Source organism: Leptonotus elevatus, chromosome 19 (assembly GCF_054856555.1).
Source record: "Leptonotus elevatus isolate MCC_2025b chromosome 19, RoL_Lele_1.0, whole genome shotgun sequence".
Taxonomy (NCBI): domain Eukaryota; kingdom Metazoa; phylum Chordata; class Actinopteri; order Syngnathiformes; family Syngnathidae; genus Leptonotus; species Leptonotus elevatus.
The window spans coordinates 5,101,108-5,126,066 of NC_141257.1; the positions used below are offsets into that span (position 1 = coordinate 5,101,108).

Below are 24,959 nucleotides of genomic sequence, written 5' to 3' on the forward strand. Positions count from 1 at the left end.
GATCCTCCGTTTTCTCTCAAGAACAATTTTGACAACGCTCGGAAACGGGGCTGCTGCCGATACGCGAGTTAGCTTGACATTTAAACAAGTCTTGGATGACCCTTCTTGGATTCCGGCCTCATTAAGCAGAGAAAAGCTTCTGTCATTTCAGAATAGGTTCAGCATATTGCTAATGGACACGTCTCAAAGGACTGGATGGATGAAATGAAAAATGGAGCCCCCCCCCCAAAAAAATTAGGATGCCCTTTCGTGCTACTTCGAAATCTTGTACAGTGAACCCATGCAATTACTTTTTGGGTAATTGACATCCACCCATAATGGTTTGAAATTGCTTGTAGCTGTCACAAGATGGCGCCAAAGCACAATTCTAATATTAGACATGGCTTTGGCCCGAGCGCTGGGAAATGTTCCGACCAAAAAGCGAATAATTCCAATTGAAATTCAAAAATGCCAACCTGGAATTCACTCAGTCTTAAAAAGACTCCTGTAATTGCATACATTTGCAATCTTGGTGTTGTTAAATTTGTGTCGTTTTTTCATCTACAATTGAAACATCCGTTTTTGTTGACAGTCCTTGAATGCACCACGTACACACACCACTTTTTTTCAGACCGATACCAGTAGGAGTACTCAACTCACAGATACCAAGTACCAATACTAGTAGTTATTGATAAATTATTGCTATTGCGTGTAAAAGCCAAATTTAAAACTAGGGGTGTCAAACAATTACAATTTGAAATTTTTCACATGACTCCAAAATTGATCGCAAATTTTAAATCCAATACAAATATTTTTCCTAAGTTTTCATAGTCTTAACAAAAAAGTGGAAAATAAGTTAAACTAACAGAAATATGGCTGCATCTTTTAGTCATTGATATAGTAATTTCATAATAATTCATAAAATTGAGTTGATGCACTGCACACTAAAAAACAGAGTAATTTTTGTTGGTCATTTTTCTGCCACTAGATGGCATAATTACATTTGTAAGACGGTGACAGCTCAGTGCATTTTTCTTTTCATATTAAGAGCTATCTAATCTTTAACATGAAGTAACTTGTGAAATTCTGCACATTTTTAAAATAGTAAAATACAACTTGACCCCAGTCTCCACAAATATATGCATTATTATTACATTTATTACTGCTCAATTTTGATGTGGGCGTGTCTGCTGCGATGCGACTGGAATTCCCCCAGTACAGACTTTCCAAAGAAGGGGCATGTCATTAATCTCGCATAAAAAAAAAAAATTGTGGAACTTTTAAATTAACTAATGTTGACATCCCTATTTAAAACGGTTTACATTTCTATTTAAAATATAATTTAAAAAAAACAAAACAATTGATGAACCATGTGAAATGGTTTGGCTGTGATGAATAATGTCCTACTAAATAGTTATTTATATAACATAGGTTCGGTGTTGATGTTTTATGATCCCTTTCCTGTCATAAGGAATCAATTATTTGAGGATTTTCCAAATTCACATAACAGCGGGGGTTCAATGTATGCCCATTCCTGATACAACAAAACCGACTTTGAGATTTAAATCAAACCGATTTTACATACCAGATTTTGCTGCAATGAGGTGTGTCGTCCTATCGGGTTCTTCAGACTCCAAAACCAAGTTTTTGCTCATCTTCGCCCCGAGCGCCTTGGCGTGGTAGTACTCACGAGTCCTCTCTATGGGGTAATTGGTCGGGTACAAGCCGCTGAACACGATCGTGGTGCCGTCTAAGGTCTTGCCCTTAAGCTCGGGGACGATCTTGCGAATGTCCGGCGTGTCGGGCGCCTCGGTCTTCAGGAAAGCCTCGTAGCGGGCGTAGTACTCGCCGTGGATGCGTTCCAGCACCTCCTCCAGGTAAATGAGGTGATCGTCCCGGTCGTTATCCACTTCCTCTTCTTCCTCGTCCTCCATGCTCTGGTCCAGGAGCTCCTCCCCCACGGTCACCCCGGATTGCTCGCTATTCTGCGACTCGGTTTCGGGTTCCCTCCGGTCCGAGCAGCCGTTGCCCAACTCGGGGAGGAGAACGTCCGAAGGTTCTACCGATTCAGAGCTTTGGATTTTACTGTTCTCGTCTTTTGTCTCATCACCGTTGTCTTGCAAGTCTGCTTTGTGCTCGGATTTCTTCGCCTCGCCGCCGCCGTCGTCCGCCGAGGGCGGCTTTTCCCGAGCAGACTCACTGTCGCTGTCGCTGGAAAGGTCAAAGTCCAGATTGTTGGACTCGGTGTTTGGCGTTAAAGAGTTCGTACTGTCCTGTGCCTCGCCTAGCCTGCTAATAATCTCCTCTTTACTCGTTTCCTGGCTATCGGCCCCTTGACTTTTCATTGCCGCGGGCTCCTCATCAGCCTCTGAACGTTTATCCGTCAATGCCTCATCTGACACAGACGCGGCGGGATGTGTCCGTTCATTTGTCGGGACGCCCTGAGAACAGCGGGATGCGGCGGACCCGTCTTTTACAGACTTTTTCCCGAGGCCGTTATTTTGCTCGTCCGTTCCGGGATTCTCATACGCTTCTGTGCTCTCTGCGGGTCGAGCGGGCGGGTTTCCTGCAGGGGAACAAGGCACAGGAAGCCATTTATATTCGAGGACAATTCGATTCTTGGTACAAGAATGTCATTTTTTTCTAGTAATATTAATATTAAAAATTCTTCTCATCGATTTACCGATGTATTCTCATAATACTATGAGTCTAGTATTTGCTTCTTTTCACAGTGGCTATAGAATTAGCACAAATGAGATCAAATTACAAATTTGGTGGCTCAAGAGTGTTTGTATGTATTTGGTGGTCATCTAAATTGGTGTCGTTCGGAGCTACACTATAAAAAATGTTTTGTACGCTTGTTTCTGGGAAAATTGTTTTATTATTATTTTTAGCCCAACAAGAAAAAGAATCTTGAAAAAAAAAATGGATCTCAAATTAAGTAAAAATATCTAACTTTTTCTTAATAAGACATTAGAGCTAATATTGAGAAAAAAAATACTCATAACAAGCTGAAATAATGGCTTGCACGATGGTTTGCATGACATGACCAGCAGAAGAGCTTTTGTTTCTTATTTTAAGAGGATAACCAATTACACAACTAGAATTTGTCGACATTTGAGGACATTTTTGCTTATTGGCCAAACACAAGTTGAATACTTATGTATTTTAAGAAAATAGTTCTAAATGTTACAGCTTGGGAAAAAGTCAACATTACTTAAGATTTAACAAGTGCCTACTATTCTCTTATTTTTAGCAAAAAATTATTTTTCTGTTGGCAGATAATTTTGCTTATTTGATTAATCTTTTCTTATTTTATTATATTTTTTTCTTCAATTTTCTCTTGCCCTTTTTGCAGTGTCCCCAGTTCCATTTTCACCCGGATCCCTTTGAAGAACCATCTGAACAAATCTTAAGTTCATATTTCAAAAAAAGGGACACTTGTCAAAGAAATTGCTCTTTGGGCAGACGTGTCAAAGTTAATCGCAGGCCAAAGCAAGGAGGCCGCACTTCATGTCCTCGTTTAAAACTCTGGACTTCATTCCGACAATGAAGTCCAGAGAGCTTTGCGAGAGAACTCGCTTGTTATCTTAAAAGTGGCGACTGGCGACTGCGGACTGTGCAAGGAACTGGAAACATATCCTTGAACACTGAACATTGAATAGGTTGTGCACGTCACTCACTGTGCATCACAAGGACACATTTTCCGTGAGAGAGACAAACATCAACAACAAATCTCATCTTTGTACCTTTCTTGGCCATCAGAGCTTCTTGAGAGCCCGGCGGCGCACTAATGTCCCCGATGCCCTCGAAGTAGACGTACTTCTTCACAGTGATGAGGTTGGGCGCAAACTTCCACACGTCTTCACGGTCGTCGATGATGCACACCATCGAGTCCCCACAGGGGAAAAGATACCTGGTAGGACAGTGAAGGACAGCAAGCTTGTTGACACGGCAACGTCCTGCACATTTAAAGGAGATATTATGCATTTTCTTTCACAATTTGATGCAGATTCCTTAACTCATTCACTGCCATACATTCATTTGAACTATTTCTATTAGTTTCACGTTTTTTTCTACTTTTGTTAACAATAGTAAGAAAACCTAGATTTTTTAAATTGTACATTTAGAACAGATATACAATTTGTGATTAATCGTGAGTTAACTAGTGAGGTCATGCGATAAAAAAAAAGAGAAAAAAAAAGGTATTTTATTCTTTCTTTTTCAAAAAGAAAAAGATTTAAAAAAAGAAAAAAATTAGGGGAGTCAGGCAATTAATATTAGTAATCGTGATTAATAGCATGACTTCCCTAGTTAACTCACGATTAATCACAAATTTTATATCTGTTCGAAATGTACAATATATTTTTTCTAGGTTTTCATACTCCAGTTAACAAAAGTTTAAAAACATAACGTTAAATTAAACTAATAGAAATTGTTAAAATATTTGTTTTACTTCTATAACCGTCAATGGCAGTGAATGAGTTAATGAGCAGTAGCCGAATAATTTTTTTTTTTATACATATGACCAAAGATTGTGCTTCTGTTTACCATATTTTTGCTAGCGATTGAAAGAGCACCAGCGGCTGCTTTCATCCTCTCTCTATCTAAACCACTTCTAAACCGGATTCCAATTAATTTGAACTAGCGACAGTGATCAATTAGCTAATGATATTTACTTTATGGGTACTGACTGTATTGCAAAAAAAATTTGAAAAATCCACAATGAACGACTCAATATCTAATGGCTGCAGAGAAACTTTGTAAATTATACACGCATATATTCCCACCTAAGATTCCCCGTCTTGGAGAAGGGGTCGATGCATTCATCTCTAGACAGGATGCGATGGGAGAACAGCTTCGTTTCGGGGTCCAGAAAGCCTGAGGGAAAGAAAAAAAAAGAACACATCAGCATGTTTTGGCCCTTTTGAATCAAGCATTCCGTTCAAATCATTTCATAACCCATCGTGCTTTCTTGACAGGAGATATACAGCAGCTGGAGACCCGGGCTGGCCTCTCAACTCATCAAGGGCTGTACATTTCAATTCCAAATGCATTAAACATTCATCACATGGCTGCAAAACAGTGCCTCGCTGGGTTTATATACCGCACGGCGTGATGGAAAACTGCCACCTGAATAAAGCAAAGCCTATATCACGCTAGCTCAATTTACTCCACTGAATCAAAATTCTGCTGAGGGGACAGATAGCTGTTTTTTTTTTTTTTTTTTCATAAACTGGTTTTCATGTATGACTATGAGTGTTTTATTGCAGACTGGTGGAGGGAGAAATCAAAAATACGCATCCTGATGTTGTTTATGCTTTCACGTACTCATAATGGCAAGGTTAAGTAAATCGATAGCTCACCAGCATATTAATCACGCCTTGAAAGCAATATATTAGCAGATAGCTCCCCCTTATGGGCTTAAGCCAGAAGTGCAAATGGTGAATGGTAGACGTTTTCCTGCACTAAGCCATCTTATGAGAGAAACGGGAGCACAAATTACCAGCAATGGTGTGTGCATAAAGGCGGCTCCCGAACGTGAAGACGTGCAATTCGTACAATTTGGCAATTTTCTCCAGGAATTCCTTGCAATGCGGCCGTAGTCGCGTGTGGAGCATCGGCTCGCCTCGCCCCAGCTGGAAGTGGAAAATGCCCTGGGATGGGAAAAACAAAGACTAAATAAACTTCAACATTCAAATTGAACCGTTTAAATCAGCGTTTTGTAGCTCAATATATGAGACATAACACCAATTTACAGACAGACCTTATTGGACATTTGCTGGCAGTGCTGATCGGTGGTGTGGATGAGCGTCTGGTCCAGATCCACCATCAGGACCAACTTTTTGTTGCGGTGGAGCCGCTGCTGGTCCTCTCGGCCCAACTGCTCTGCTTGCTGTTTGGAGGGTAAAGGTTATTAGAGGTCAAAGACACTGTACAGCGCAAACTCTAAAGTCAAAAGGCTTACAGCTTGTAAAATACTAATAACCGGCTTCTTGTTTACAAAGTAGTGTGATTATGATCTTTAAAAAACTATCTGTATAATTATATATTTTTTTGTACTGATGAAGGAGAAATTCAAAGGTTGACCAGTTACATGGAAAACATTTAGAGAGGTTCTACTGATTTAGACTATTACACTTGCATTTAAGTAAATATAGTAAAAGTGGCCTTTATTGTGTAAAATATTGGATGAAATTGCTGTGCTAAAAAGCCGCAGCAAGCAGCATCTCTGTTCTGCTCACCTCTGAGCTGACCATCAACTCGGGTACACTGTGCACCATGGAGACGGTTGCCGTGGAGATGGGAGTTTGCTGGTTTCCATTTGTGCTCTGCAGTCTGAGAGGGAGCGAGCGAAAGAAAGAGTGGGTGTTAGGCTGCGTACTTGAGCATACGGAAACTCGGGAGAAAAACAGCTTTAGAGAAGATGCTGGTGACTGAGAAGTGGGCTTGATTTCTAGAAAGTGGGATGGTTTCAGTGAAGCTGGCAAAGGGGGGGGATGTAGCACAAATCATTTACTATTTCACAATAGTCGTCTCTGGTGCCACCTAAAGGAGATGTCTAAAAATGAAGGCACCACAAATACAAAAAACATATGCTGAAATTGTTTTATTTCCAGTAGATGTAAAGGGGTAAAACATGTCAGGTGCATAAATGTGGGTGGTTTATTATCCATATAGATGATGTCACTGTTGACCGTCAACGTGTTCTTGCATGCTCTTACTGAGTTAGGTCCTGGCCACATTCGGCACACAAGCCTTTCATCACAATAGGGTGGCTGCATCCTGCTATTCTGACAACGACACCCCTGGGGGAATACAAAAGACAAAATACAGTTGTTGTTCTTAAATCAATCAATAGGCTATTTGGTAAGTTACAATAAATAAACAAGGTTTGTGTTTCCCCTCTTGTGACAGTTAAAGGAATATCAAATCTTAGACAACAGCAGTAAGCTTTAAAACACAAGTACTGTTTTTTTCTCAAAAAGTGTTTTATTTATGATTCATTAATAAGAGAGCGAGAGAGGGAGAGAGAGAGATTATATTCTAGGTCTTCACCAGATCGCACAAAAAATTTAATTAGAAACTTTTTTTGTTGAGCGAATATCAATCTTTAAAAGGGCGTTTCAAAACATCAAGAACCCGACAAGCCCATAAAAAACATTGCACACGCGGAATTTTGCATTGTCAAGGTAAACGCCATTCAATGGGGCTTAACTTCCGCTTTCAAAGTAAGAGCATTTACCCGGTTCTTAGTAGTTAAACTCAATCACGTTTGAGCAAATAATAAAAGTTATTAAATTGTACTACTTAATGAAAGTATTTCTTATATTAAGATTTTGGCCAATGTAGGGTCACCAATGACCTTCGCTAAAATGGAGCTATTTTACTTTGATAGTCTACCTCAAAACCGAAACACTATCATTTAATCAGCTTGATTTATGTGTTATTAGTTTGCTACCATGCTTTAGCGTAGTTAGCTCGTTAGCCAACTAGCATAACACTGATGCGATTCGGTTAACATACAACAGCTACCACGGTTGCGAGTGTACCAAAACAGGCTCCAAACACGTAACTCACCCAGGGGGTATGACCTGTCCGGGTTGACAACACAGCTCCTTGACTACCCCCGCGCGGTCCGCCTTCACCTTCCTTTCGGGTAGCCTTGGTGTCTCTGCCCCCTTCTCCGCGGGTATGGGAACGCACAGCGCTAACACGGAGTCCACGTTGACGTGAGATCCCGGCTTGACTTTCCACTCCAAGAGGCGACAGGGGAGCGTTCCAATCGTACAGCAGATGTCCGACACTTGCACCGCGGGGCCCAGTGTTGCTGCACCACCGCCGCCAGAATCAGCGGGAGGATCCTCCATCTGCAAAAAAATATATATATTTTGCAATGTCCCGTTTAAAGCGTATCCGCCACAAATAGCAACGCTCGAATCATTAAAAATCAGCAAAGCATCAGCTTGCAGGTGAATTAAAACAACAGTGGTGGGATTTAAACCCGCAAGCTTCGACAGCCAGCACCGTTCACTCTTCCCGCCCGTAAACAGGAAGTGGCAGCATTGCAGACACGCAGGTCGCGATGACAACTTCCGGTTGAGAGTACCATAAACAAGTTGAAAATAGAAAGAATATTCAAATGTACATTTTGTTTGTTTGTGAGCTCCCTAACATTTATTATTTGATAATTATTCATGTATTTATATTATTTAAATGACTACATTTATGTTCACGATACACTTAATTTATAATATAGCGTAACAAAAAACACTTTAACTGTTGCAAACCCCGAATTTCCCCTCTGGTGGTCAACAAACGTTATTAATATACTTTATTGATAGGGTATGATCCGATCGATGTTTTTTGCGTATGCAGACAAAAAACGTGTTGAACTACGACAGAAAATAGCGAACGCGGAAGTAGGTCATAAACCATCTCGATTTCTCTGCACTCTTTGTCCGCTTTTAACCAATCGCAGGCCTGCAGTGGGAAAGGTAGTTGCAGGCTGCCCAGGCGGACGTCACTCGTCAGCAGTCCGGTTAGTTAATGTGAAAAAAGTCACTTTGGATACAATCATCCGGGCGGTGAGCTGCACTTACGCCGGAAACATGACGAGGAAGATCCAGGGAGCTGTATGTTGTTCATATTTCATTTCCAAACAAGTATTGTTCAAATATTTCAACCTTGTTAGCTCGAATTAGCCAGAGGACTTGACGTGGCTAACAGAACTGTGATGTCATGCAGGTTACTTTCTAAATTTGTCAGTCTGCTAATTTGGCCTACAAAGAACAGTCTAATTTATGCACGTCGTTGTGGTATTCAGTAATTTACAACTACTATTACATATAATACATTTAACCGCTATGCGTATTGTATTTTTATGAATTAATTAAATCGTAGTAGTGGACTCTTCAGTCATACATTTGAACCTGGACCAATTTGAGACACTGCTTCCCTCACATTCAGAGATCCAAAACAAAAACAACACAGAGTGTCCTGGGCTGGACACGTTGGCCTTGGGTTGCTCCCCCACCCTCATTTTGTCCTCCCAACACACACATACCAAACATGTTTTACTAAAGGGATGGAGGTACTCTTTCCCATCCGCGGGGACGTGGTTGTGTTGGGGTCAGTATGAAATGTTTATTATTACTGTGCATTTATAAGCATTTGAGGGGCTACCTTATAATGATAATAAAAAAAAACAACTTTAGTTGTATTTGTTTTTCAGCGTGGCAGACTGGATGAAATTGTCTCCCAAACTATAGTTACTCTTTACATGGGACAACACTGAAGAAATGTATTCATTGTACAACTTGTAAGTGTACATTTCTGTAAAACTGTGTGGTCTGATGAGACCAAGATGCACTTATTTGGTTCACATGGTGTAAAGTGTGCGGTGGGAGTGTCGTACTGCATGTACTGTGACATACTGAAGCAGATATGATCCCCTCCCTTCGGACACTGGGCCACGGACGGGTCTGTAGTCTAACATGATAATCCAAAACAACTGTCTTGCTAAGGAAGATAACAATGCTGGACTGGTCTAGCATCTCTCCAAACCGAGATACTAGTGTAAACTCATTGAGCTTATAGCACACGTTTGATTAAAGAACAGCCAGCACTGTCCGCACGGGCTGCTCTGTTTAAAGTCCACAGTTCACAAGCTTTTTAAGCCCTGCTTCCCGGTCACGTGACATTCATGCGTGTTATTTTATTTTTTGCTTTCTTCCTCCCCACTAGTGCAGGCTGTGTCTGCATCATTTCACTTCTCTCCAAAGAAATCCTGGCTCATCAATGCAGTGCACCAGAAGCGTCAGTACACTCAGGTGCTAAATATGAGCAACACTTTCATCATAAAAATGACTGCACAAAATGATCGTTTGTTTGATCTGCTAGGGAAGGAAGGCGCAGGGGTTTAGTATGGAAGACGCTCGCCTCCGTCGCTGTGGGCGCGCCACTGGTGGCGGGCGCGCGGTACGCCTTGTCAGACCAGCGAGAGCGGCGGAAGATGAGGATAGTAACTGAAGGATTCAGTCGGTTCTGCAGGTGTGGGCAAGTCTTGATCATGATTATGTCAATCAAAAATTTGCGTTATCTTTGTAAAACATTTTTTTTTTGATGTTTTAGGTCTCTCTCTGTGGGACTTGTGATATCAGTGGACTACTGGTGGACCACGAATGTGGCTCTTCGAGGTCTGGATGAGGTAAGCTTCACGTCAGATATTATGTTTTAGTAGATTGTTGGTAAAAATAGAACAGTCTCTACTACAAACCAAACTATGTCAAAAGTTGACTGTGACGTCTTACTTGCTAGAGCAGCCCATCCTACGCTTCGGCGATGTCAGCTTGCCACCAGAGAGCAGCGGAGAGCATGGTGGAGGGCGCCGTAAAGAACGGCGGCATATACATTAAACTGGGCCAAGGTCTGTGCTCCTTCAACCACCTCCTGCCGCCCGAGTACATTCACACCCTGCAGGTCCTGGAGGACAGAGCCTTGAACAGGCGGTACAAAGAGGTGAGGATATAGCGAGCAAAAACAAGACATTAAGAGGACGATGATGAGATTTTCTCAGGCTTGTTTTGCTGTTGCTGAAACAGGTGGATGCTCTTTTCCAAGAAGACTTCAACAAAAGCCCGCAGGAGATTTTTAAAACCTTCGACTATGAGCCGATAGCCGCCGCCAGCTTGGCTCAGGTTCACAAGGCGGAGCTGTTGGACGGAACGTCCGTCGCTGTGAAGGTGAGCGTCGATGAATGTCCCAGCAACTTGCAGAAGAGACACTTCCGGTGAACATGATTCCACCATCTCAGGTGCAGTACATTGACCTCAGGGACCGCTTTGATGGCGACATCAGGACGCTGGAGATCCTGCTGGACGTTGTCAAGTTCATGCACCCCAGTTTTGGATTCAGATGGGTTCTAAAGGTCAGAACGTTTGTAATCAGGTCAACCAATTGGTCAGGCTCAGACTCATTTTCCATATGTCCACTTTAAAAGAATGCAAAAAAATTGCTGAATAATGTGCCTTCTTTGTCTGTTTAGGACTTGAAGGGGACTCTGGCTCAAGAGCTGGACTTTGAGAACGAGGGCAGGAACTCGGAGAGGTGCGCCGATGAGCTGAAACACTTCAAGTTTATCGTGGTGCCCAAAGTGTTCTGGGAGCAAACCAGTAAGGTGGGTTTAAACGCTCCGAAGATAACGACACTTATTGATTTAAAAAGCTCCCTTTTTCCATCCTCATTTTCATTTCAAGAGGGTTTTGACTGCAGAGTTTTGCAACGGTTGTAAGATCAACAACGTGGAGGAAATCAAACGACAAGGACTGAGCTTGAAAGACGTAAGTTGTGCGCTTGAGATTGACTGGAGGGTTTGTTGCAAGTTGACTTTTGAAACAACTGTATTTCAGACTGCAGACAAGCTGATCCGAGCTTTTGCAGAGCAAATATTTTACACGGGTTTCATCCATGCCGATCCTCATCCTGGAAACGGTGAGTCTGTCGGAGAAAGGAACGATAAGGGAACTTTCAGAAAGTTTTCAACACTACGTTGCAAGAGGAGATTAATTTTAGACATAAGTAGTCCTTTGCCACCATCTTGTGTCATTGCTAGGCAATTCCCTTTTCTTTTTTCTTATTACAATTTTTTTTTACTGTTCACGACAGAACTGTCTCACACCTGCAAATTTACTGCATACAGTATTATAACACAATATGTACGATTTGAATAAATATACACTCATAGAAACAGTAAAGGGGCAGTCAACCTTTTTTTCTTTTTTTACAGTAATAGGTTGTAAACACAGCATTCGCGTTAATATTGCATTTGCGGAATATGAGTTAAGCAGCAAATTCCACCCGTTAAAAAAAAATAAATCCATCTCATTAGTTGCTTAATTCATATTCTCAGCACGCAATATTAATCAGAATACCGTGTTTAGACTAGTGGGGCTGCAAAGAACATTATTGTAAACATTTTGGGTCCGCTTTAAAAACATAACAAAACTGACTACTCTGCATTTGAGTAAATAAATGCATTTCTTTACTTGGAGTTCAGTTCTAGTGAGGAGAGGTCCTGACAACAAAGTGGAGTTGGTACTTTTGGATCACGGCTTGTACGAACACCTCAGCCAACAGTAAGTCACGTTGTTCAAAAGATGAGAACATTTTTTTTCCATCGACGTAATATTTCTCTTCACTTTTTTAGTGACCGAGTGGCTCTGTGTAAGCTATGGAGGTCCATAGTCCTGCGAGACGAGGCAGCGATGGAAATGTACTCAAATGCCTTAGGGGTCAAAGGTAAGGTTGAAGTCAACAAACCCTCTCCCCCCCCAAAAAAAAGGTGCAAAGTAATCATGTCACCTGTGCAGAGTACTTCCTCTTCTGCGAGATGCTGCTGCAGCGGCCCATCAACATGCGCGAGCTGCGTCTGTCCAACACCCTGAGTCAAGAGGAGACGGCCTACATGCGGCAAATGGCCATCCACCGCTTCAACAGCATCATGCAGGTGCTCAAGGCAATGCCCCGGCCCATGCTGCTGGTCTTCCGCAACATCAACACGGTCCGGAGTATCAACATCACCCTGGGAGCGCCCGTCGATCGCTACTTCGTCATGGCCAAGAGGTCGGTAACGGAATGTGCTAATTAAAAAGCATTAAATACATTTACAGGTATTACAAATTTAAATACAATTGATGTATACAATTGCTCTGTCACCAACGTCCAACATGACACACTAATGCCACCTAGTGGCAGATAAATTACACAAATCTGTCTAAATGTTTCACACTCCTTAGTACATCTTTTTACCTTAAAATCATTAAATTAAATTACTGAATAAATGAACTGAAAGATACAATCACTTTTGTATTTGGTAACCATATTTGTCCACTTTTATATTCAGAGTATTTATTAGTAACATTTTTTGTTGTGCATTTAGTTTGAGTCAACTATGGAAATCATGTGATTAATTACAATTAAAAAATTGTAATCCACAATATGTGTATATGTGTGCACGTGTGTATAGGCAGTGCAACGCGAGCAAGAAAATAGCTTTAAGTTGCATTACATTTGACTTGCTGATAACTGCAAAAATCCTGTTAATATTACCACCAGTGTTGTGATGGTAACGATTATGAACTTTGGCTGTCAGTGCGGTGCGATGCTGGGGGAAGATCCAGGCAGAGAGGACCAGTATGCTGCATAGATTCTGGGTTGTCCACTGGTTTTGGACGAGATGGGAGGGCCTCAAGTTTGAGCTCGCTTTGAGGTTAGCTTCCATCGCATTTCTAGATCTACTTTTTTTTTTTTTTTTACGTGACCCGTGCCACTGACAATGAGTCCCCCCTGTTTCAGATCAGAGATGGCATTGATGAGCATGACTCGCTCCCTGGTAAACCTGCTGAGCTACCTGGGTCTCATCTCTCTGGATTCTGACATGTACGAGTACCTGAGATAGGGCTCTGCTCTCCAACCTCACGGCAGGGATCTTTCTCCATAAAAAGCTACGCAATCTGACATATGGGACTTTTCGCCTCGCTCGTCTCAAAGCCACTCCAGCAAGCTTGCCAGGCTCTGCTCCTCAATCACAATGAACTGTGAAAAAAAAAGAAAAGGGAGGAGGGCTGTATCATGCTGTGTAGCTCTGTACTCCTTAAAGCAAGTGTTTTGGATTATTTGAAAAGCCTATTGTAATGGTTTTATTGATCAAATCTTAAAATATGTAAACATGAAATTTTAAAAGGTTTTAAGTTGCTACGAGTTTGAAAGAAATCGTTGACATGTATCTTAACTGTTTCGAAGCAGCTTTATTATCTAGTGATATGTATGTTAGACAATGTGTGGCATTTAAAGTTAAGAATTCCTGTTTGATGAAGCTATTATGAATGCCAATGCTAGTATCCTTGATTGTGTTACTTTGTCATTTAACTTATACGCGAGAAGATTTTTCTGTTTGCAATTAAGCTCCATTTTCTCTTGAGGAAATTCTCACTTCCAAGGATAAAGCAACAACCAAAATGCTTAAGTTAAAGAATAAATCATCCTACCTCCTTTTTTCACCATTGTCATGATTGAGCTGATGAACAAATGAAAATAGAACAGATTTTTTTTAGTAGGATTTTTACTGCTTTTTTGTTTTGTTTTTTAACAAAAATTAATCTGGAACATCTAGAAAAACAATCAAAATTGGGCTCAAAAGATTTTATCCATTGGGTATAAAACAGCATGCGGTGGATAAAATGTTGGAATGTGGCTCTTAGAAATGAGCTGTTACTCTATCGATTTCCAGAAGGTCATCCAAAATCTGTAAAGAAAATCAAATGACTGTGTTACACATTGCTTGTATGGAACGGAATATATTTCAGTGTTTGTTCCTTACAATGTCTGGAGTGGTACCGATCTTTTTTGCCAGCTCACTGCGCTCCATCACGCTGAGATATAAGAACTTGTTGAGGAGTTCTCCATCCAGGATGTTTCGCACGGCGTTCTGCAGGCCTCGTCGCTCATAGTGCATCATCCTGCAAAGGTAGCGTGTGGCAAAGAGATGTAAGGGACTTGCCTGCCCCTTCTAAGAAATAAAAACAGCACTACGGGCTGAATGGAACCTGAAAGCTTTCGGGTTTAGACCGGCGTGATGAGGCAACAAGGTGTTGAGAGCATTCTGCAACATGAGCAGTCTGCGGTACGTCTTCTCCTGCATTGGGAGCAGCATCCCGATGCCTCCGTCCAGTGTTGCTATGGAAACAGACAAGCACATTAGGCACACACCTGTGCATTCTTTGGCCAAAAACAAAAAAGGGTTTGCTTACCAAACCACGTGATGTGCTTATTGTCCCATGTCAAAGACTTTTTGCTGCTGGTGTCCATGGCCCCTCTGCACGGCATGCGCCAGAACGTGTTGACGTGGGCGCCCACGTTGAAGTCGGCTCGCCTCAGCAGACGCATTCCTCCGAAGCTCTCTTTAGCTGCACGCACGAGTAACATCTCAGCCTTTTGTGTATGGAACTGCATGAGCTCTACAAATGTGACTTACCTTCAGGTAAATACATGTACACAAAGAGGTTCTTGTCACGATCTGACACTGAAAGGAGATATTAGTGAAAATTAGCGATGCTCGATAATACTTATTTTCAGACTCAGTGTTTCCCCCCATTGTTTAATTAGCTTGGCGGCCCGCCAGGCTCTTCTTGCGCCACCGCCACTAAGTGAAAATGTAATCAAGCTGTAATTATCTCCTAGCAGTGCATCCTTATATTTACCCAGGAATCCAAGCTGGTTGTTATCCACTACGAACTCAATGCTGTACACCTCCAAGGGCTTTGCATCCTGTTCTCAAAACAAGACAAAAAGGACGCCAATGTGACCAAACAGTGCAACATATCACAGAATAATATTCTATAAAACATGAAATAATATGGAAGATGGCAATGTTTGCAGCTGGACTAATTCAAAAAAATAAATAAACAATTGTGTAAATATTGCAATACTGTATCAACTTGTCCAGATATATTTGGACACTGATACGTTTTTGGCGTTTGTGTCTCACCCTGCTGACGAGCGACAGCGTCTTGCTGGTCTCCTGGTAGCGCAGCAACGAGATGCTCTTCATCAGGTCGGCAGCCAGGATGAAATTCTTAATGCTGAACATCTGGTGGATGTGAAGCTGCGTGTCGATGAAGGCCATGCCGGTCAGGTCGTTGTCCTTCAGCACCCAAAGGAAGATCTGCAGGAACACAAAACCCATAGGTTAGCTTTACACAATGGACGTTAAGTGTGTGAGATGTAAAACTAACCTTCTGTCCGATGGCTGACACCAAGTAGCCGTTGCAATGACACAGTGCTGTCACTGGTCCTTTCTGCTCCTTCTCATAGAGCATTTTAAACTTGTTCTTAGTGAGGGGTTGGCCGGGTTCAGGCACCACTTCAATCACATCCAGGATCAAAATCTTGAAAAAACAAAACAAAAAACAAAACAAATCTATACTTACAAAAATGTTCTCAAGAAACTACGAAAAACTCTTGTTTTCGTTGCTCACTCTCCCCCTGCAGGTGATCTCCTCCCCCTGCATGACGCAGGTCCCCGCGGCGATGTAGCCCTTCAGGCCTGACACAGTCTCCTGACTCCTCAGTGCCACCGTCTTCATACAGGTCACGTGTTCCCACTCCTCCAGGTCGACCCTTGAGGAGAAAAGGACACCAGTCAACATATGTGCAGGAAAAATAATAAACATAGTTCATTCTGCCTTAATGGGCTACTGAGGAGAATGACCAAAAGCAGCCACGTGAGACTCATTTGTGCATTCGGTTTGTAGTGATTTTGGTCAAGCTTCCCATTGATTTTGTCCATTCTTACCGCGTGTTGGGAATGGCCTCCCAGCTGACCGGTGAGATGAGCTGGATGGAAAACCTCTCCTGCTGTGGGTTGATGTAGCGCTCGTCTGCAAGATGGCAACAAAGACAGTGCGGCGTTGATGCACTACATTAGGTACACTTTCCCAAGAGAAATCAGTGAGAAAGCACCTGTCAGGTGTACCCAATATTGTGGCAAACAAGGTTATTTTTAGTTAGCGAAAACTAACAAAATAACTAAAACTCAAAATGAAAAAACATTTTCATTAACAAAATAAAATTATAAGACTATAATTATAGAAAAAAAAATCATTAGTTTAACGCATGAGTCTTTGGGGTTAATTTTTTATGTGACTTTAAGCATATTTATTTCAATATTAACGGAATAACGATGGTTGAAAGTGTGTCAAACAGAATAGAAAAGCACCTTCAGATGACGTCGCTCCTAATCGACAATTTTGTGTGCTTGACTTTTGGCTGCAATGGCTCGGCTCGCCTGCTTTTTCATTTAACTCAGCCGGAATGCAATGCGTTACTTTTTTCATTTTACCATGGTGTTCATTAAATACTGCACACAAGTAATACACTTTTTTTTAATTACTAAAATTAATACTGAAACTAAACAAAACTAAAACTACGCTTTTTTTTTTTTTTAAATAACTAACAACATTTAAAAAACTAAACTTAAAACGCAATAAAAACGAACTAAAATGAAAATTCCCAAACTATAATAACCCAGCCAGCATATAGTGGGATTAGTAGAGGTGCTTTTATACATGTACCTCGTTCAATGGTTTCAAACTCCTTCTCCTCTCCGGTCATCTTGGGGATTCGCGTACACAGCTCTTTCACACTTGTACACACAGAATACACCTAAAGGGGGACCGTAATAAAAAAATGACATCACAATCAGAGAAATCCCCAAATCTTGTTGGGGGCAGAGGAGTCGTCGTCTTACCTTGGTTTCCACGTGGTAGGAGACATAGTGGACGGTGCACCTCAGTGGGATCTTTCTGACTGGCCAAGGGGCATCATAGGACAAGTAGGTGGGCAGGACGCTGATCCTCAGCTCCCCCTGTAGACACACACAAAAACGTCAAAATTGTGTGGAAGTCATTTAATATTTCGGACAGCGCATCTGGTGCTTACTTGCTTGTTGAAGTAAAGGAAACCTTTGGGGCAGTTGATGTTGTGGAAGGGGGAAAAGGACTCAATGGCCCCATCGATGGACATGGGGTGAAGTCTCAGTGCGCCCCGAGAGGTGACCAGCATCCAATGAGGGGAGGGTCCGCAGATGAACACCTGAGAGAAGCGAGCAAATGTAAATGACTCCTAAATGTGGTTATGAAAACGAAATCAAAACACTTTTATTTTGCTTTTACCCCTGAGTATCCAGAGATGTCCTCAAAGTATCTAAACCGAGCAATGCGACTTTTGGCAACAGGTTCATCGCTGGTGACGCCGTCTGGCTTCTTATCTCTCTTAAATTTGGATTTCTTCTCTCGGAAGTTGATGTTGTGCGGAACCTGATGCAGGGAAGAGGTTTACAAATCAAGATCAACAACCTCCAGAAGTGAGACCGTTGGATCCATCCTACCTTTTTGAAGCGCACTTTAAGGTTATTTTGGGGTTGCTGCTGATCATAAGGGAAGGCTTCATAAATGAGAAGCTCCTGTTCCACGTGGACCTTGGATACAAGAATATTCCGGAATGGAAGAATGCAGACAAGAACTCGAGCAAATCATTGGGAAAGTCACTTACCAGCAAATACGGCCGGCTGTAATTGTTCCCCAGCGAAACCAAAGTCACCTCCTTGACCAATGGCATGTCTCCCTGACGTGTCACTTCCTCCTTCTTCCCTTCTCCCTGAGTTGCTGATTGGCCAGAGGAGCTGTCCACCAGCACCCTCTGACCTACAGGGAAGTTCTTCACCAGGAAGACCAATCTCCAGTCTGGGAGCTGATAAATCTTTCAAAAAAAAAGAAAAGTCCATGTATAAAAAAACATAAAGCATTGTGAGGCGGTCATATGTGCGACGTATACCTCCATGACACCATTTTCCCGGACGATCATACACCAGTTGGTGGGCTCGGCTTTGACCGTGCTCCCCTCACTTCCAGAGGCGAGACCTGAAGCGCGATTCATTTCCTCCTTCTGGAGTGCTGCGCTGATACTTGAGTCGCCATACAGCATTTCCTCCTCATCATCCACTGCGTTACTGCGCAAACATTTCCCATCAATGTGACTCCAGCAAAAAAAAAAAAATGTGTGAACTCTCACCTGAGGTCCTGGATTACTGTCTCCGCTTCAGATGCACTCATGTTTGTGTCCTCTACGATGGGACAGCTCACCCTGTTCTCCGTGGTGAACATTCCGCTTACGTCTCGGTACGCGCAGAGCGCAATCACACGCGATTGCTTGACGGGAGACAATTGAAAACTTTCCATTAAACTCAAGGCAGCGTGAGAACTCATTAGATTTCATTAAGATATATTTACACCAATAATGTTATACTGTATAATTAAAGCAGGGATTCTCATATTCAACTTATATGGGAGTCCGCTGGAGATAAAGTCTGGGTTTGTCTGCGCTGAAGTATTCCACAAGGATGTGAACCAAGTCGTCAAAAAAAGTACAACAAATCCAATCTTGTCAATCTTTATCAGTAACGTTAAAAGTTCTTCAGAACGTGACCAAAGTTGGTGACCTTGGTGACAGGGTATCTTTTCCTTTGATTTGTTGTCACTTCAGAATTACTGTACACGCAGAACAACAACATGGCAAAAAAGGTGAGGGCCACACTAACATTGAACTTTGATGTCAAATCCCAAAAATATCATCATGCGGGTCACAAAATGGCTCCCGGGCCATGATTTTGAGATCCTTGCTTTAACACCTTTACACAGCTTATTGTGTTTAGTTTGACACTTGTTATATTAAATCAACAATGTTTAATATGGCACACAGAATATTTTTTTTCTTGATCATGAGACACTGGGTGGATTTCCAATCACCCTCAATTTAGCATCAATGAACGAGTCATCTAACTACATAGTCTGTGATGCCTCAATGAGCTCGGTGTCACTCACGGTGGAGATCTGTGGCTTGCGCAGAGAGAGCCGCTGCGTCTTCCCCATGTACGAGTCGGTCTTCAGCACAAACATGGTGACCACGCCGTCGGCGGTCATGATGACCACATAGGGGTCGGCCACGGAGCAGTGCACTATGGGAGTGCCCAGGTCCACTGGGATGAAGTGGAGTTGAGTCACTGGAGAAACACGACATGAAAAAAAAAAAAAAGAGCATTGTTTCATCGTAATTGTATCATTTTGGCTTAGTTAAAAAAAAAAAAAAAAAGTGTTTTAATTTTAATTCTACCTCCTTCCAGTAGCCTGATGCCCATGGGGGAGACCTGGATGATGTATTTGTTGTCGCCGATGTTCCCGGCAAACACGGTGGTTCCCTGAGTAGCAAATCCGCTGGTGTCCAGCTCCATGATCTCCTGGCCTGTTTGGAGGATCTACAGTGACATACACAGGTGATTCAATTTTTGTAAAAGTAACGTAAAGTCCCATCAGTTGAGTTGAAAAATGTGGTCCCAACCATGGTTGAATCCTCTCGGCTCAAGATGAGGAACCCGTGCTTCTTGGCGTCATCCTCCAGAGGCGGCTCTTTTTTCTGCTCTTCCTCCTTTTTGCCTTCTTCTTTCTCCTTTTCACCTTCTTCCTTATCCTCAGCCACCTCCTTCTCGCCCCCATCATCTGATTCCTCACTTTTTCCTGCCTGAAATGACAACAAACTTTGAGAAAAAAAAAAATCCCAGAAAAACGGATTTAAACGTGCGTTAGCTTAACAGTACTTTTCCCTTCACTTCATTGGAGATGACCGTCCACATGTCGTGGCAACCAGGCAACTCGAACGTGGTGACAACTTGAGGTCGGATGCTCCTCTAACACCACCACAGGAACAAATGATGAGGTTATATTCACAAGCACAAATTCAGCAGACTTGCGCAATGCATCCTAAAAACATGCAAGAAATGTCACTGGATCGTTTTAAAAGCCACTCCGTATATTTCTGAGGCAGCCCTGGTAAACCCAGAATTTACTGTAGCACCATCAATCAACCTGTGATAGATCGACCTTGCGATCACAAGTCTTGAGGACGATGCAAATAGCTTAAGCATAACCACATACACACACACACACACACACACACACAAGGGGATCCGGAATAATCTGTTCACCTGAAGAACCGACAGCGCCCCGTTCTTCCCGAAGCCGGAACACACCACCACTTCCAGGTCAGGCTCCGTGTTGCCCTGAAACTACCAGTTGAAGGAATGTTTCTGTTAAAGCCCCTAACGACATCATACATGACTAAGCGAGATTTCAAAATGTCAAATGTTTCTACCTCTTCTGACAGGAATGCGGGTTCGCCCATGGAGGCGTTAGCACACGGCCCAATGTTCAGTATGCTATCGCACACCTGCAAAGATGATGATGTAACAGATCGTTAAAGTGGAAGTATAAAAACATCAAGGTTAAATGGCCCAACGTAAGGTCGCAGCAGACCTTGTAAGGCCTTACGAGAGATTAGTTCAGACAACATCAATAAATTAAAATCTAGTGTGCTTTTCTTTTACTTTTTTTATAACAACAATTTGACTCTCGAACACACACATTATTTGCTATATAAAAATAAGTTTTAAAATCTGGAAAAAAAAAATTTGGAAATCATCCACCGTGTTCCATTGTGCAATGCTCATTGATCATTTTACCTCGAAAGTGTATGTGGCCAGCTGTGTGCCCGACTGAGCCTCGCTTCCATACACTTCAATCTCGTCCACCTCATCTTTAAAAAAGGAGCACAGGAATGAAACAAAGACGACAGCGAGCGCACTTCCAAACAGAATTTGAAACGTACCTGTCCAGTTGGTGGATGACTCTACTCTCTTCTTTTTGCTTGGTGGCTCCTCCTGGAATTTAATTCAGCTTTGTTAGACTGTTCAAGTGCATCGCTTTTTTTTTTTTTTACAGTCTGGATGATCATCACACGCACGCACACAAACAAGTTCACCTTGTCTTTTTCTTTCTCCATGTCCTGATTTTCTTTGACCTCATCTGGTGGCGCCTCCTGCAGCTTCTCTGTATACTTGAGCAGCAGTGAGTTGCCCAGGCGGGAGCCAAGGAAGAGATAGCCCGGCTCCATGGTGACCATCTGACGGGGGAGAAGCCAACATAATTGTCAACAACATATAAACTGGATCAGCTCAAAATGAATTGTGAATTTTGATTTGATAGAAATGAAGGTATCGCTGCAATTTTACTAGGTGTAGTACTTACACAAGTTGTCAGGACGCTGGCAGCTGCTTTGTCAAAATGGAAGTCCCGCACACTCCTCATGCCGTCAGTGATGAGTGTCAACACATAACTACAACAAGAGACCGGAACATTGATGCTCATTTATATATTTATGTACAGGCCACCGTGTTACTTTATAAGTACAGTATACAAGGACATCTTAATCAGATACAATAGCTTCATCCGGTGTTCATCAAAAATGTGTTATCTTGTATTACCGTACAAATGTTTGCTTGTGCATATTTGGGAATTCAATTACACTCACATTTCGCCTCCTTTCAAAGAGATAACCATTTTGTCATGAGCAATAAAGTCAGCCTGGGAGCAGTCCAGGGTGATCTTCACCTCCTCTTGTATGCCTGAAAAAAAACAAAAAACGAAATTAAAGTGCATCACGTGTGATACTGTAAAAATACTGTTAGGAGTGGTTGTATGTGACTTACGGAGAGGGAACGCAGTGGTCCCGTTTGTCTGGGAATTGAGGGAAACGCCATAGGGTGGAACACTTTGGTTCAGATATAGCAGTGAGTTCACTGCGAAAACAACCACGCCGCCTAAAGGCAAATACAGTGTGATCAGAAGTGATCAAAAACCAGCAACTTACATTCATGTCGGAGTACCCGAACTTACCGATAGGCTTGGGGACCGCCATGACCTGCGTGCAATCGAATGGCAGATTGATGAGGGACCAGATAACCGGGTGAACTTTCTGCATAATGTTGAGAGAGATGGCGACGATGCTACACGTGTCCTGACGCACAGCTACACGTCTGGATGAACACGGCGGAATTTATAGGCATACTTATATCACATATGATTGTTATTTTCAGTCAATGATGAGGCTGTGATGTGACTGACCCCGGCCATGTTTGGTTGGGCTCAAAAAGAATTAACAAGGTAGGCTCGTAGTAGCCATGGAGGAACTTCATGTCGATGATGTTGAGCAGCTTTTCGTCCAGTTCGCGAACGTCGATGATGTAACTTGGGAGGAAGCTGGATTTCGGTCTGCAGGGACACCGGCAGGAAGTATTTAGACCCTTTAATACTCACTGCCTGTGTATGTGTTAAAACGATTTGGCCATGCGGCATCCTTACCCATCCCCCATTCCGCCCTCCTGTTCATCAGTCAACGTGTCCTTGCGGAAGGGAAGCACCACCAGCTTAGTGCCGTAGACGAGCATCACGGCGCAGCGATTCTCCGGATCCACGCGGACAATGGGAATGTGTACATTCTGTACAAAGCCATCCTGAAAAAGGAGAATTGTTTGTTTTTATTTAATAGTCACTTCCTGCTCCTATTTGCAGATAAGGCGGGCCACATTTTGGCATACTGTGAGCCCACGGGTATTCCAGTGGATAGGGCTCAAGCCCTGCCACAAAAACAGAAAATATGCACGTAATTGACACCCACACTAAAAGGGTGATGGTTTGTAAATACCTATTAAGTATATGCCATAGGATGGTGGCTAAAGACTACTTGATTCTGAATCTCTTTTGTTTTGTTGCCTTGGCACTAAGATGCCACCCCACGCACCAAAGCAATACTGTTCATCTGCAAATAATGGAGGAATGGTCAGAATGAATTGATGAAAATGTAACGACACATACTCTAAGCTCTGGCTCCTCAAAGTAGTGCAAAGACAAGGTCTTCAGGTCATGTGTCCCCGGGTCATACTCCACGACAGACAACTGGTAAGAGAACACAGAAACATTTTAAGATTTTGTTCTTTTTTTAAACATGACTTAAGCCTGTATACTGCTAGAACCTTGGCATCTTTAAAACTGAGGAGCAAGGCATCCCTGCTGGATCCTATAAGCTGCACACTGGACATGGACATGATGTTGCCGAAGAGCGAAAAGCAGGCCACCTGTTCCAACTTCTCCTTGCGAGCTTTGGCATCTAATGAGATAAATGAATATCACCATAAATCACCTTACAGGAAGGCAAAACTTGGAAAACAGTATCTGGAAATACCTGAGGGCTTGTCCGACTTTGACGTACTCTGAAACAAAAACAAACAACACCTCAGTGGAAGCTTCCCGCTTAGGTTCGACAAACTTCCCGACGCAGCGCAGCACAAATACCTCAACATCGTGGATAATCCTGTAGACAAAAAGCTGCGATGTGCCCGCGACCACAAGATTGTTCTCCTTGCTGGAAATGAAGTTGCAGTAGACCGAGAACTCCACGGCGGTGGGCGTGTGGGCCTGCCTGTGCACAGCATACATGGCGGCAGGCGGCCCTCAGCGTCTGGCAAGAGTCAAGTTCAAACATTAAAATCTTGCAGCACAAGAATAAAAGGGACATGTGTCAGGTCGGGGGGAGATTATCGCGGATGCCTTTAGGCCAGAGACAGGATGTACATCAATTTGAACAACCATTCATACGCAAATCTGTGGGTAATTTGCAGTCTTCACTGTAAGAAGCTAATTTTTGAATATTGTCTCACCATTGATTAATTCAGATATTTTGTTAGCTTGATGCTACTAATATACACTCATTTTGTGAAAATGTATTTTCCTGTGCTAACATTATTTAATACAACTGCATAACATTTAAGCAGAAAAGTACTACTGGGGCTGGTTAATGACATGACCCTTGTGTTAAGGATGCTTTGGGGTTTTATCGTTAACTCTTATTGAATTCGATGACTCGATGAACACATTACTTCAACAGGCACCGCAATGTGGTGGTGGTGATGTGTATGTTTTTATTCGAAACATGGAGTTCGTGACAAATTTGTAAATAAAAGTTAGCATTGGCACATAGCGGCGCATTTAGCCATAATAGCTAGCATGAGGCTGCGACCGCCGCACTCGACTAATTTCCGTTTTTAAATGAATCAAAACCGTGAACGTACCTATATCGAACACACTATCAGAATGGAGAAGACCCGTGGCTCATTTTTTCATTCGGCATATCTCCCTTGGAAAGGTTACGAGCAATACAGGGGCCAAATAAACCTAATTTCTTGATATGCTATAATGCGGCGGCTGCTGTCTTCTTCGTCTGCCTTTTTCGCTGTTCCAAACACTAAACAGCCTATGCTGCCCCTAGCGTTCATTTTCACAACTACAAAGTGAATCGCTTTTAAAATTAACAGCAAAAATATATAATAATAATAATAATAATAATAATAATAATAATAATAATAATAATAATAATAATTTATCTAGAAAACCAGTCATTTCTAATAACAAAGTGTGACGAGCCCATTAAAAAAAAAAAAGTGCCTTCGTACACGGTCTTAACTGGAGTCCACTTGT

At 42.3% G+C, this 24,959-nt stretch overlaps 3 protein-coding genes across 5 annotated transcripts in view; 1 reads left to right on the forward strand and 2 right to left on the reverse strand.

Annotated features, from left to right (window-relative positions):
- ctdp1 (CTD (carboxy-terminal domain, RNA polymerase II, polypeptide A) phosphatase, subunit 1) overlaps window positions 1–8,015 on the reverse strand; it is a 35,043-nt gene extending 27,028 nt beyond the window's left edge. The window contains exons 1-8 of the mRNA XM_086062848.1: window positions 7,561–8,015; window positions 6,705–6,788; window positions 6,225–6,318; window positions 5,747–5,875; window positions 5,486–5,636; window positions 4,770–4,860; window positions 3,729–3,895; window positions 1,565–2,545 (exon numbers count right to left, since the gene is read on the reverse strand). Of these exons, the coding sequence (XP_085918974.1) occupies window positions 1,565–2,545; window positions 3,729–3,895; window positions 4,770–4,860; window positions 5,486–5,636; window positions 5,747–5,875; window positions 6,225–6,318; window positions 6,705–6,788; window positions 7,561–7,850 (1,987 nt within the window). The 5' untranslated portion in view covers window positions 7,851–8,015. The remainder of the gene's footprint in view (window positions 1–1,564; window positions 2,546–3,728; window positions 3,896–4,769; window positions 4,861–5,485; window positions 5,637–5,746; window positions 5,876–6,224; window positions 6,319–6,704; window positions 6,789–7,560) is intronic.
- A 467-nt stretch (window positions 8,016–8,482) lies between these two features.
- adck5 (aarF domain containing kinase 5) lies at window positions 8,483–14,042 on the forward strand. Of its 3 annotated transcripts, none has more exons than XM_086063002.1 (15): window positions 8,483–8,615; window positions 9,727–9,812; window positions 9,883–10,032; window positions 10,114–10,189; window positions 10,300–10,500; window positions 10,584–10,724; window positions 10,796–10,909; window positions 11,027–11,158; window positions 11,238–11,321; window positions 11,391–11,472; window positions 12,038–12,116; window positions 12,188–12,279; window positions 12,351–12,603; window positions 13,133–13,249; window positions 13,336–14,041. In XM_086063002.1, the coding sequence occupies exons 1-15, from the start codon at window positions 8,592–8,594 to the stop codon at window positions 13,436–13,438; spliced, it is 1,734 nt and encodes a 577-aa protein (XP_085919128.1). In that variant the 5' UTR covers window positions 8,483–8,591; the 3' UTR covers window positions 13,439–14,041. The 3 variants fall into 3 exon arrangements, with proteins under 3 accessions (XP_085919128.1, XP_085919129.1, XP_085919130.1); XM_086063003.1 differs by having other exon boundaries at window positions 8,491–8,615; window positions 9,732–9,812; window positions 13,336–14,042; XM_086063004.1 differs by lacking the exons at window positions 8,483–8,615; window positions 9,727–9,812 and having other exon boundaries at window positions 9,887–10,032; window positions 10,305–10,500; window positions 13,336–14,042.
- Window positions 14,043–14,079: 37 nt separating this feature from the next.
- Window positions 14,080–24,707, reverse strand: cpsf1 (cleavage and polyadenylation specific factor 1). Its single transcript, XM_086063001.1, has 38 exons — window positions 24,554–24,707; window positions 23,778–23,943; window positions 23,668–23,695; window positions 23,459–23,592; window positions 23,301–23,381; window positions 22,788–22,939; window positions 22,551–22,697; window positions 22,323–22,462; window positions 22,136–22,246; window positions 21,958–22,051; window positions 21,675–21,762; window positions 21,409–21,549; window positions 21,256–21,307; window positions 21,110–21,183; window positions 20,743–20,817; window positions 20,576–20,656; window positions 20,189–20,278; window positions 19,933–20,112; window positions 19,708–19,849; window positions 19,419–19,597; window positions 18,610–18,746; window positions 18,373–18,547; window positions 18,091–18,297; window positions 17,927–18,016; window positions 17,712–17,855; window positions 17,479–17,631; window positions 17,288–17,404; window positions 17,112–17,202; window positions 16,334–16,418; window positions 16,017–16,158; window positions 15,774–15,926; window positions 15,527–15,703; window positions 15,240–15,306; window positions 15,014–15,061; window positions 14,790–14,945; window positions 14,586–14,715; window positions 14,360–14,498; window positions 14,080–14,284 (listed from the first exon to the last, which is right to left on the reverse strand). The coding sequence occupies exons 2-38, from the start codon at window positions 23,919–23,921 to the stop codon at window positions 14,237–14,239; spliced, it is 4,392 nt and encodes a 1,463-aa protein (XP_085919127.1). The 5' UTR covers window positions 23,922–23,943; window positions 24,554–24,707; the 3' UTR covers window positions 14,080–14,236.
- Window positions 24,708–24,959: the final 252 nt, after the last annotated feature.

What these genes read in the sequence shown, in the direction of transcription:
- adck5 (XM_086063002.1), top strand. Translation starts at nt 8,592, where the DNA reads ATGACGAGGAAGATCCAGGGAGCT. An exon ending in AGAAGCGTCAGTACACTCAG is followed by an intron (nt 9,813 to 9,882) that starts GTGCTAAATATG and finishes TTGATCTGCTAG; the next exon opens with GGAAGGAAGGCGCAGGGGTT. An exon ending in CTCTTCGAGGTCTGGATGAG is followed by an intron (nt 10,190 to 10,299) that starts GTAAGCTTCACG and finishes CTTACTTGCTAG; the next exon opens with AGCAGCCCATCCTACGCTTC.
- cpsf1 (XM_086063001.1), bottom strand. Translation starts at nt 23,921, where the DNA reads ATGTATGCTGTGCACAGGCAGGCCCACACGCCCACCGCCGTGGAGTTC. An exon ending in TCTTTGAAAGGAGGCGAAAT is followed by an intron (nt 21,763 to 21,957) that starts GTGAGTGTAATT and finishes CTCTTGTTGTAG; the next exon opens with TTATGTGTTGACACTCATCA. An exon ending in GAGGCCATTCCCAACACGCG is followed by an intron (nt 16,159 to 16,333) that starts GTAAGAATGGAC and finishes TTTCTCCTCAAG; the next exon opens with GGTCGACCTGGAGGAGTGGG.